A 13,888-nucleotide genomic window follows, 5' to 3' on the forward strand; every position below is an offset into this window, starting at 1 on the left:
CCTTGATGGTAGAACCTAGAAGGAGAGGGATATATATATATATATATATATATATATATATATATATATATATATATATATATATATATATATATATATATATATATATGAAAATAAATAGAACTTAATAACTCTTCAACCACCCTACAGATCTCGATGAAATTTTCATCTTAAATGAGGTTCAGACCTGAGATGGTTTTGTCATATCACCTTGACGATGCAACTTAGGAGAGAAGGAGGAACATTTATAAATGATCGAAAATGACCTATATTAGTGCCCAATCCATAGTTTTCGGGATCGTGAGATGAACAGTAACATTTCTGATGCCGATTAAATCCAAATTCAGACCTGCAACTTGGGGTAGGAGAGGGAGATATATATATATATAAATGATCGAAATTACCAATATCAGTGTCGAATAAATAGCTTACGAGGTCACTGTGAAGAAGAGTGACATTTTCGATGCCGTTTAAATCTATATTCAGCCACGCCACGTGGTGGAGAGAAATATAAAAATCATCGAAAATCACCGATATCTGAGAGCGCTTTACTAGTAGTAAATATCGACTGACTAGCGAAACATATTACTATTTTTTAATTTAACCCAGCGAAGAAGGTAACTGATGTTAATAATAATAATAATAATAATAATAATAATAATAATAATAATAATAATAATAATAATCACAACTATACTGTGAAGGTGAACAATTATTATCATTAATAATAATAATAATAATAATAATAATAATAATAATAATAATAATAATAATAATAATAATCGCGTACTTTTGAACTTGCACGGTCAATTTACTGCATAATGTTATTATTTGTGTATTTTCCTGGATTGCGTGTTATTTCGTTTATTATTGGGCACTAATTTGTCTCTAGGTCGTCGAATAAATGAATATCGTTGTGCACTTTGGTCTAAATAACCTTAGACCAAGAAGCCGGTTCGTTCCAAAGATCAGGTCTGAGATTGGTAATATTTGGGTTATAGTTTTAGACGGTCTGATAGTGTATGAGTAACGTAATGGACTTACGAATAGTACAGCTATTCAACATAGGTTCAAATCCTGTTCACGCCAAAGTTGTCTTTGTTCAAAATTATCGTGAAGAATCGACTTTTCATACTAGACGAGCAATCCTTAAAAATGCGGAAGTAAACACCTGTATCATCATACAGATGATTTACGACTGTTGGTTGCGAAAGGGGAAGGAAATTACCAGGACATTCGAAAGAATTCATTGATTTACAGCATACACTTTTCGTGTTATCGTTCTCAGAAACACTAAACCATTTGTTAAACAAAGTTTGGGTACAGTAATTGATGGAATGCTCTCCCCGTTGGTTTAGTGCCTAGCACGTCCGCCTTTAGTACACGGGGTCCCGGGTTCGATTCTGGGGGGAGAGCCTTTGGAATTTTAACTGTCTTGGATATGTATATGTTCATGTCCCTGTCAGGTTCAAGATGGCGGCCGGGGTGAGAAACATGTGTCAGAGAAGTAGTGTTTGATCCAATTTGTTTTGCATATGCCGACATTCATGTCCACTTACATCTAAAGAAACTAAAAGCAATTTTGTGTCCGAGCGTCATTAGTAGTGTATGATTGAATTCTGGATATACGAAGGCCCTTAGATATGCAAATTACCGGAATGGGCCGCTAAAATTAGTACATTACACATTAGGCCGCATAGAATTTTGCATTTGATTCAATTTTACACGAATCCCGAGGGGACGCTTCTGGAAGTATTACCTTGTCAGTCACGCTTTCTTCACTATTTCTTCTCTATCGATACTAATGATATATCAAGTGATAATGAATTATACCGAAAAACATGTTTATATACGTTTAAAAAGTGTGAAATATACTGTGAAACAATACATTGAAGCATGTGTTATTTTGAACAGGAGTGATAATGGAACTGGCGGTCCCTCAGTGGCGGCGTAAGGGGGGGCCCCCGACGGTAGGTAAAAAATAGTTACTAAGGAATCTTTTTAGCATGAGCCGTAGAAAGGCCGTCAAGTTTTATAATCCATACCTTCCCTAAATGTAAATGCAATTAATTGTCAATCAATATTACACCAAATAACGCATGAAACAACACAAATATCTCTCTAATAAAGCTAATCAATGCTGGATTTCCGTATAAGCTGAACACTTTGGGCCTCACTCTCTTGGGGACTCGAAAGGAATTTAAAGAGAAAAGTGAATGTAGATTAAAAATACATAAAACAAAAGTTTCATTATCCTGGAGGCTCCCAAAGAAATTTCAAGGAGAAAGCTCTGAGTATAGGTGAAAAATAAAGTGAAGGTTTCATACTCTTGGAGGCCCCAAAAGAATTTTAAAGGAAAAGGCTGAATGCAGGTGGAAAAATAAAACAAACGTTTCAATTTCTTGAGGCCCCCTTTAAAGAAAATTAAAGAAAAATTTGAATGTAGGTGAAAAAAATAATAAAATAAGTTTCACTCTCTTGGGGCTCCAAAGAAACTTAAAGGAAATAATGTATGTGTATTGAAATACGAATAAAATAAAAGTTTCACTCTGTTCAATCAAATAAATTTAAAGGAAAAAGCTGAGTGTGGATTAAAATATAATAAAAGAAAGTCAAAGTATATTGTGCTGTTTACATTGTAAGGTTTTACGATGCAAGTAATGGGGCCCCGTCTGCTAGCCTGCCTCCTAAAATATCACTGATTATTTATTTATTTATTTATTTATTTATTTATTTATTCGTATATCAGTTCAATAGAAAGGTAGAAAGAAGGGATCAACGTACATAATGCTTTATTATGTTGCTAACTAAAAGCTCTTTAGTGCAGAGGCTATAGTCGCTGATTCACTTGTGTCTTTTTTTTCTTTTGTCCATCACAAGTCGAATTTTCAGCAACCGAAACCCTTTTGCAAAGCTGTTTTCCCTATTTCTGCTCTTTATTTTTTGGCGTATGAATTTACATTTCAGCCCACAAATTTAGAGTGAAGAAAATGTTCAATAAGAAAACAAGAGTTTCAACTTTGATGCGGAATATAAGTCCTTTGGTCATTTTCGTTCCTCTGAACCTTATGAGTTACATGCTGCTCACAACGTTCTGGCGGTTACTTTGTTTGGAGCAATGGAACGTTTGTTGGTATTCTTCCCTAGATCTACTCACCGATGGAATATGCTGTAAAATCATGTAAAGATTGGTCTGAAACATGAAACTGACACTAGATGAGTTCAAAAGCAGAAGCTTTAAAGGCACTTTCTAGTCAATTGGATGAAGTAATTAATCTGTTGGAAGATCTGCGTGACACTTCAATTGAAACGTTTGATATTAGAGGAGATGCTGGTCTTCTTCTTGCAAGCATCCAGTCATTTAACTTCATCGCTTTACTATATTTCTGGTCTGCAGATCTCTAATATATTGATCGGATCCAAAAATGCCTTCAATCTCAGGATATGAGTTTCAATCAAACTCTTATTCAGTTACAGAGCCTGGTTGACATCATTGATACCTGGAGACTTGAGCTGGGCAAGGAAATCTTATCCGCAGCTGAAGGAAGTTGCAGGGCATGAAACATAACTGTGGGTACACACAGTAGAAGAAGGAGATGCATGCCTGGAGAAGCAAAGAATGAACCCCTGGCTGCACATTCCGAAGTGAACCGCTCTATCAATGAAATTCTAGATGAGATGAGACAACAAATGTAGGATCATTTTACTCAGATGCATGAACTGAAAGACAGATTTCTATTCGTCTATGGCCAACTTTGTGCAACAGCTAGATGATGACAGCAAGGAAAGGCTAAAACCCTGTTGATATGATTTGGCTTTGTTCTACCCGAATGACTTGTAAGGATATAATCCGTTCACTAAGGTGTACTCAGAAAGCTAAAGAACAACTTGACTTTTCCCCACAAGGCATCCAGAAATATGTATCTTCAATAGGGCTTGAAGTTTACTGAAGATTGGCAACCGTTCAGATTTTGATAACACTGCCTGTATCTGTCGTATCATGTGAAAGGTCTTTCAGCAAAATGAAATTGATAAAATCATACTTTCGTTCCACAATGAGTCAAGAAAGATTCACGAATCTAGCCATTCTTTCTATCAAAAATGAAATAGCATCCACTTTGGATTTTGATAATATAGTTGAGACTTTCGCAGCTACCAAAGCAAGGAAGGTATCATTCTAAATGTTGGTGAAACACAGGCTAATATGGTAGTGGAAGTACTGTCGAAAGTAGTTTCATGTTTCAAGTAAAGGCAAGAAAAATACAAAAGTACCAAAAGAGTAATAAAAAACCGTCAAGATCTATCAATTGACTGCTGATAGGTGGCAATGAAAAGTAAGATGGTATAACCCGTAGAAGAATTCTGTGCTCACACATTTAATCTATAATATATCCCCAATTATTCAATATATTCAGGAATTTTTGTTATATTGTAACACTAAGTACGTTAGTAAGTGGTAATGGAAATAGTCATAAGTGACAGAATATAAACCAGTGGTGCCCACCCCCCCTTATGTCCATGACGCACCCCCAAATTGTCTATCCGTAGGTGTTCTTCCATGAAAAAATCTTCTTTTCGATTAATTTTACCCCCCCCCCCATCAAACATATTTATATAGATTTTTAACCCCCCCAAATATTTCAATGACGCAGTTTGCGTCATAGCCCCCCCCCTTGTGGGCACCCCTGTATAAACAATACTGAACTATTAAATACGAAATAATATAATCATAAAACAAGTGTAAAATCTGGAAACAATAGTAAAAAGGACAAGCAAAAGAGAAATATTCTAGTGCTTAACTATTCATTGATACTTCGGCAAAAGCAGTGGGACTAAATAGACCGTACATTATCACTGGAGAGAAACCTAATAAAAGATGAATGAAGAAGACACTCAGGGGAGAAATCTATTCTATCCATTATTTACGGATAGTTCGGTAAAGAAAAAAAACGTATTTGAGTATTGTGTATGATCACTGGAGAGAAACCGAATGTTAAAGTGAATGGGGCTAATTGTAGAGGAAAAATCTAATCAAATAAAATCCATCTAGCGTAAATTCAAACATGGAGAAACTATGAATAAACAACCATATGAGAAATTGTGCAGGAGAAACACCAAAGGAGAGAACCGAACAAAAATATTCTAGAAAACATAGAGCTTACATTTAGAAATCGCATGGGTTATATTATTATTTGCAATTTTTGCAATATCAGCTCATTGTTATGTTCCTTACGTAAATTTGACTCTAAATGTATTGTTAGGAGCATTGCATTACTTCCACTATTCCATGTAATTATAGAACGCGTTGATACTAGACTAATATAGGTGTAGGATTATTGATTGTTACGTTTTGTTTATTCTTAAGATTATGTTATTTCTGTCGTGGGTTGTAGTTTCCGTTACACTTGTATCTCTAATCCTTTTTCTATCGTGTCCTTTGAAAATGAATAAAAAAGAAAAAGTGCAATGATAGCCTGGTTCAGTTTTATTTTTAGATACCAGCCTGAAGCTGGTTCTAAGCATTTGAAAAATAGACAGGGGTTCTGAATATCACTCCCCATTTGTTTAATATATCCCAGATTAAAATGATCTAACACACACACCAACGGGAAAGAGGGAGGAGTATATAGAAAGAATGGTTATGTAAATGAATGTCAAACGTAGAAGTGTATAAATCACGATTGTTCGAAAAGGGGCCCCGATCTACTTGACTGGCTCCGGGCCCCAGTTTGCCTTACGCCACCACTGCGGTCCCTAACACTTTCGACTTCCTGCCGACTCATTCAGTGTCAACTGTCGTCAAGGCTTACCTTTTGCCTTATTTGCACCCACCTTTAATTCAGAGCATATCTGAGAATTCCGATGGGAGATGTCTGGAAACCCTTGCGCACACATTGCACATTTCTGAAATATGCATTTTTAGGTCGCGTATGTGCAATTTCCCTTACATTAATATGAATCGCCACTCCACTGTTTCTCGTGTTCGAAATAGCACTTGCTGCATTGTAGTTTTTCCACACTTCTGGACAGCTCTAGCTCTGAAGCTATAAACTTTTTCCCCGTAGGTCTATGAACTATTTTTTTTATTATTTAGATAGCAGGAACCCTCTCTTACGGTTTGTCCATATAGTTCATTAACATCCTGTATAATAAAATTCAAATGTTGTATTTAAGTATGTACATATTGGTCTGCGTGATTTTATTCCTCAATGCTTCAAAAATTACTGGATTAACTGAATGAAACATTTTCCAATATCTACATTGAAATCTCGGAATGATTATGGGCTAGCTATGACCACGCTTGACTCCATAGGATAAATCAATACCATAAAAGATAGAATAAAGTGTGCGAGAAAAGTGATCAGCGCATGAAAATTATAACCTTATTTTTAAACCATTGGATATAAATATATTGGGGGTTTTACAGGAGATTTTTGTTTCAGAGAATACAAATATCATTTTACTTGCACAAACTCAGTATGACTGATCGTGATGAATTGAGTTATCATTTTTCAACCTCTGGATGTAGAGAACAGAACAAAATACTTATTAGGTAACATTTACTGTAATGAAATTGAAAAGTTCTATTCAGAAATGGTAGAAGGAAGATAAAGGAATTTATCATAATATGCTTCTTCTAAACTATTTGATATAAAGAAACAAAATGTGGTATACTAGAGTTTCTTTTTCATATGTAGAATACAAACATTTACTTGAAAATTCCGTTTAGATATAGAGGGGTTTAATAACATCCTTGTATGATATGTTTCTCTGAATCGTTGGGCATAACGTCAAGAAAGTCGGTATATGAAGCTTTTTGATTCACATAATCTAAAGATTTCATTTTTGCAAGAATACTGGAAATACCATACAGAAAGGCTTGGAAGAATTTAAATACAATTGTATGATACTTAGAAACCGTTGACCATGGAACCATGAAGTTTGGTGTACGATAATGATACACAGAATACGAATAACAACTGCAAATTTTAAAAATTACTGTCTAAAATGCTACGGAAGGCATGGGATAAAACTATTAAAACATATTTCTTTCCGACTATTTTATTTAAGGGCACGAAATGTACTATATGTTAGTCTCTCAATACATAGAATATATATATCTTATTCATTTGCATGAAATTCCACCTCAATGCATCGGATAACGTGAAACGGATGTGAATTATTATTATTATATTATATTATTATTATTATTATTATTATTATTATTATTATTATTATTATATTCTTCAGAACAGTTGGACACAAAGGCACAAAATTTGGTGTACGAGGGGTTGTACCAAACTGGCTGAGGTAAATTATGCCAAGTCACTTTTTCGCCAATATTGAGTGATCATATTTTTTCTTACTTGCATTAGTACGAGAGACACTAGTAAAGTTTTGAGATGTGGACAACTGGAACGCAGAAGTGAAATTTTTTTTTCGTCAATTCGACACAATTCAACAAAATATTGTGTTTAAAACATTTTTCGCTCCTCCTGTGAAATTTATATTTTATGACTTAAATTGCTTAACTTCTCAGCCCCAGAATAAAGAATACTAAAGCATATCTTTTTATTTCCATTATTTTTTTGAAAGTACAATGTACTTGAAAAACTTAAATTAATAGAAGGCAGTTGAACGTACAGCAAGTAAACTAAAATTCAAAACATCATTTCAAGAGCTAATTCGCATTAAGGCTTTCGTAGACTGAGACTAAGGGAACAAAAATATTTTGAACTAATGTAATGCCAATATTCAGAAATGTTTATGTGCCCATAATACCAATGTCTTAAAGTGTTATTTCTGTCCCCCAGAAAATTCTACCTGATATTTATATTAGTTCTTTTACTTTGACGAATTCTAAACTTAGAGAAATGTTCTATTTTTTCAGTCACTCAATATTGCATAAAATCACGTATGCCTGGGAAGAATCTGATTGTAATTGTATCTGGAGAACATAGTAGTCTATTTTCTACAAGGAAATACTGAAAGAATGTCGATAATTTCTTCCTTAATATTCCATTTTTAATATGTCAATGACCTCTAACACTATGTTAAAGATCTTTTCCTTGCAATGTATAGAAAGCAATTTTTCATTGTTCCTTTAAGCTGTCTATTTTCATTATTAACATACACAGTTCATATATAAAAATCAAATTTTAGTCGAAAAACCAGAGAAGTAGAAAAGTTGAAGGAAATAAGACTATAGTATTAATATATTAAAGCACTGAAGAATATCGATGAAAACTATATTAGTTGTTTCCATTTTTTGAGGTGTGTAGTTTCTCAAGGTAATTCAGCTTCTGCTTCGATTTACATGTAGGCGTATGAAAATGTATTTTCATCTCTCTTAATTAAATGCTTATATAGACCTTTTTCTTAAAAATCTGTAGAGTTTTTTTTTACAAAATCAGATAGTAATACATTTATTTTACTTCCGTTTCTCAGCTAACAAATAGTACATCATGGGCTGCTGTGAGTTTGAATTATTTAAAAGAGGAATGCAGAACAGAATTACATAGAAACCTTTCTCTTTGGGAAAAAACTGCTGATGGTCATATTGCACCACCAGTAAGGATTTTAAATCTACTCTGTACAAATAACTGCAGCCAGAACGGAATCTGCAAAGAAGGTGAGTTTATTATTATTTTCAATTACAAGGAGACAAGAAAGACATCAATGTGTTAGAATCACAAATATAATTAATTCTATTACCATTAAAGGGAAAAAAGACACTTTTTGAAACTGTCCGGTATGTATAGCAATAAATTAAAATTCAGTATGGAAACCTTTGAAAAATAATTAAAACAAATATGGACCTTGTAATTTTATTATGATAAACGAAAGGATCACTGATTTTTACGTATCAATAAAGTGCTTCAAATATGAGAAAAGCCATTAAACGATTTCTAGAAAATTAAAATAAAATTATTACTTGGGTGAACATCAAAACTAAAAGTATCTAGGTAATTACTTCTAAGTAGAGATGCAAGGGCTCGAAAAAAAAACGGCTTTTTTGGAAAAAAATTCGGTTTTTTCTGCTTTGCATTTTTGCTTGGGAAATTTTGGGCTTTTTTCAAAATACTGCTTTAAATTGATAAAACAGACTTTGTATCGCTTCTCTATAACACAAAAAATCATTTAATTAGTGGTTGATGCTGATAATAATATAAAACATCGAAAATAAAGTATGAATTTCGAAAAAATATTTCAAACAATTTTTCTTCAACATATTTACATTATGAATTCCACAGGATTAACCAATGTATATAATAAGAATTTTTTAACCTCCTATATACAAAAGTAAGCAGAGTTGGCAAGAACCGTGGTTGTTTATGAAAATGCCAAAAACCCGTTTTTTGGGGGATGTTTAAACCAGGCTTTTTTGACTTAGATTTTTTGCTTTATGTATTTATATTACATATTCACAGAAATAAGTTTGTTTTGCCTTGATGTTATTATGCAACAGCGGGGTTATGCCGGAAGAACTCCCATAAGCTTAAAGAAGTACGGTCAGTAAATTTCTTAAGTTGAGAATCTCCCGCCCTAGCCATTGGGAAAATCCCGTCATTACTTGAAATGTAAGACAATAACGGAAAATTCCTGTTATTGCTTTGCATGTAAAATTTAAAGGTCAACGTACCATAATCAGTACGCTAAAACTGAGGTATTAAATTACAAATTTAGTACCGGTACGTAGATATCATTGAAAGTCCAATCCAAGCTAATGTTGGAAGCTACGTAGGCAATCGATAAATTTTGCCAATTTCTATCAATATATTTAAGCAATATTGGCTTCTTTATAAAACAACACGCATTTAGGCATGCAGAAATATACAATTTGGTTTGTTTCGTATATTTAGGCTTAACATCCTTACGAAATACCGAGGTTATCAAGGAGAAGACTTTCGCTTAAACTGACATCCGAACCGCTACTTGGGTTACGCATGAAAGAAGGTTTGTGGTTCGACCGAGAATTGAACATGGGACACCTTGATAAAAAGGTGAAAGGGAAATGAAACTATTGCAGGTGGTTTGATATCTGGAAACGTTACCATGAAGTTCATACGATTCGCATTTTTCATTCTTTTTATTTTTGTGGTGTAAACCAGTTATTAAAAAAAAAAGTTGGTGTAAACCAGCCAACCCTAAAAGTAAACATTTCTTTTTAAAGAATACACAAATAACTAGCAAAATAGTATGTAGTATTTTTACTTCAAAATATCCCATACCCTCTTTTTGAAACAAAATAAAATTAAAATAAAACATAAGAGAAATACTTAGATTTATATGATACACTTAAAGGCTGCACATCTAGAGCTTTTGGTTCTGTATATTCTTGAAATTCTACAGTTAAGTTTTATAGAACCACCATCACAGTTTACCCAATCCTCAAGTTTTCTGAATTTTTAACAAGAGGGATTCAACATATCATTACGGAACTCCCCCCCCCCCCGAAAAAAAAGACCACGAAATATATTTAAGTTGAGCTAAATACAACTGCACAACAAACATGACTGAGTGATTAGCTTTTGCGCTTCTATCGGGAAGTCCGGGATTCAACCAGCATTCGACCATTCTGACAAAGCTTTTCTTCATTCCATCTGTGAATGTAGAAATAGTGCGTGTACTGTGAGTTGGGCGACTTCCTTTTTTATTGTTTTTAAATCGTTATTATTACTAATTACCAGCAGTGACGGTTTTGCGAAGGTTAGGGGGGCGGTCTTTCGGACTGAAGCCCGTTCCCCAAAGTTACGGAATGTCTGCAACAAACGAAATATCTATTATTTATGCCTTTACTCATAAACTTTAAGCTCCCGTCAAATAAAAATTACGAATGTTTAAAAAAACTAAACATTAGTAAGAAACCCTTCCCAAAATACTTTTCTAAATCCGCCACTGCTTCTCAGTATAAAATGATTTTTAAAGTTGTATCCGGAAGATTATTGCTAAACATATAAACGAAACGAAATATTAGTTATGCCTGTACTCATAAACTTCAAGCACTTCCCAAATAAAATTAGGACTTTTTAGGAAACGAAACAATCAGAAAAAACCCTCCTAAAGTACTTTTCTAAATCCGCTACTGATTATTTGTATAAATTGGTATTCAAGGTTGTGTCCGGAAAATTATTGCTAAATCACTTCACAGCTACAGTATAACAGAAATGTGGAAGTACGGTTTGACGGATATATTGAAAAACGTACGCTTTGACGGATAAATAGAAAAACGGGCAAGTTCAACTTTTGCGCTAGAAGCTAGAGTACTAAAACTCTTAGAAATGAAACACGGATGACAAACTAGAGAAGAAAAAAGATGTTGATAACTCAAAAGTTAAAATAAAGTTAAATAGCCTCTAAAATTACCCTCAAATACTACATTCTTCATGTTAGCTTTAATTCGTAAAACATGTGCTCCATCCATCTTGATGGTGAATTTCAGAGCGAAATATCACATTCAGGTCATGGGATTCTTATCTAACTATAGAATATACTATAAGAAAGCTATTTAGATAGAAAAATCATGAAGTTGAAAAAAGCCAAAATTTCCAAAATTCTCGTTTTTTTTTTCAAAAAAGCCGGCTTTTTATGTGAAAAAAACCATCGATTCAAAAAAGCCGGCTTTTTTGCATCTCTACTTCTAAGCACCAGGTCCAGAAATTACTGCAGAATAATGGCGTCTCGTGACATAATTTTTCAGTAGTTCACTGTCGTTAGAAAATTCTAATTCTAGAATTCTTTCAGAGTTCTAAATAAGAAAAACGATAAAAATCAATGAAAGTTACCATATATATAGGGTGTTTCAAAACAACACCGACAACGTTTGGGAAGTGATTCCTGACACCAAGATAAGGCGAGAAGTATAGACCATCCTGGGTGCACAAAGGCTTCCTTTCTGAGTTACAGGCTGCCGAAAACTCGGAAAAATGAACTTTAAAGGTCCAAAACTATGGGACCTACCGTAGTCGGGTCAAGACTTCACTTAGGAACTAGTATGTGCCCTATCCAAATATCCACGTTTCAGAATCCTGCTGTACTTCCGAAACGATTTTTATAGAGGTACTTCATGAGTACTTCAAATTAGATGCCCGTAGCCAAACTGCCTCTCCAAAAATTGTGTGAGTACCTTAGGGTTCTGAAACATGTATTTTTGGATAGTCCACGTATTAGTTCCTAAGTGAAGTCTTCACCCAACTACGATAGATCTCTCAGTTTTGGAGCTATGGGAATTCAAATTTCATTTTTTCAAGTTTTCGGCAGCCTATAACTCCGAAAGGAAGCATTTGTGCACCCAGGTTGGCCTATACTTTTTGTCTTATTTTGGTGTCAGGAATCACCTCCCAAAAATTGTCGGTGTTATTTTGAAACACCCTATATATATATATATATATATATATATATATATATATATATATATATATATATATATATATATAACCCATTCATAAACAAATGCTCAATTTTATTCATGTATGAAATTACTTCTGATGTTTTTGGCAATTAGTTTTCTTTTTTTTTTTTTTCTCAGTTGATACCGTAGCTAAACTCTGAGACTATTTTGAGCTACAGCACCCTTTTAAATGCTTTTATATTCTGAAATATAGTAAAACAACTCTCAGTTTCTGAAGTCAACGTCGGATCATTTACTATGATTTTCACGAATTTTGTTGTATGCCATTTTCTTCCTACAGACTCACCTTCAATTTCACGACAATATAATAAATGAAATCTGCATGGAATCTTCAAACGTCTGCTATCTCGTATAGCCTACTTGAATTGCCAGTTATGCAGTTTTGTGAACTGTTAACAGCACACACAAAACATGTAATGTATCAAACTATTATGACAGTTGCAAAAACATCTTTAATTACGAACGCTTTGTTCATGTACTTTTGCATTGTTGTCTCAAGATACTTTACGACTGTTTATTTTGTATTTACGTTCTCTGTTAGAGGTTAGGCTATATAAGATGAAATTTACAGTTTAAAGAGGAGATTACTGTAATGTGTTTGATGTTATCCCAATTGGAATTGAACTCCGGGCTTGTCCACCAAAAACATACACCAGTTACTATACAGATAAGGAGGACAGGACACTTCATGAGGTCAACCAAACCAAAGAAAACAGCAGTTACTAAAACTTGGTGGGCCGTCAAGTGAAGAAAGTATCAAGTGCATTATGCACCTCTACTAGGAATTTGAACTGGCGTCCACTAAGATGATTGTCCAAGGAATTGAACAGGTGATAATCGGACGATGAAATGTCCGGGGAGTACGGCGGATGCAATAGTGTTTATATTCAAGGCGTACAATGGTGTCCCGGGTCATCCAATCCACGTGTTGCCCTGTAACAGGAGGATCCCTTTGCGATTCAGAATGATGGCTCCAAAGTTTTGAGTTTTTCTTGAACACGGCTCAACTGCTGACAGTACACAGTTACACTGATGCTCTGACCAGCTGGTAGCAGTTTCCGATGCACGATGCCGCGAGCAGTCCACAGAACACAAAGGAGGGCCTTCTGGTAGAGTGCTGGTTTCGGCTGTTTTGGAACCGGTTCATCGGACACTAACTAATGATGACGACGCTGTGAAGCTACGTACAGGACCCACTTCTCATCTCATGTCAACACCCTGTCTAGAAATGGCTCTTCCTCAGACGAGACGGCAAAGAAACACAGGTGACTGCTCGCGTTGCTTTCTGGACCGGATTCAAATCATGTGGGACCCACCGACTCAAATTGTAGTGCTTCCCAAATTGATGGAGGTGCTGGCGAATAGTTTCTCCACTCTCACTGAATTATAGTCCCAGTTCCTCACATATTTGGCCACTGTTCGCCTCAATTGCTGCCTAAAGATCATTTTATATATATGATGGCCTTCCGGCACGTG

The 13,888-nt window shown here is 34.5% G+C and overlaps 1 protein-coding gene across 1 annotated transcript in view; it reads left to right on the forward strand.

The window, feature by feature from the left end:
- Nucleotides 1–13,888, forward strand: part of LOC145688445 (von Willebrand factor D and EGF domain-containing protein-like) — a 613,451-nt gene that overhangs the window by 576,959 nt on the left and 22,604 nt on the right. The window contains exon 15 of the mRNA XM_081762680.1: nt 8,449–8,632. Within this exon, the coding sequence (XP_081618806.1) occupies nt 8,449–8,632 (184 nt within the window). The remainder of the gene's footprint in view (nt 1–8,448; nt 8,633–13,888) is intronic.

This window comes from Thermobia domestica, chromosome 6 (assembly GCF_964235325.1).
Source record: "Thermobia domestica chromosome 6, izTheDome1.hap1.1, whole genome shotgun sequence".
Taxonomy (NCBI): Eukaryota; Metazoa; Arthropoda; class Insecta; order Zygentoma; family Lepismatidae; genus Thermobia; species Thermobia domestica.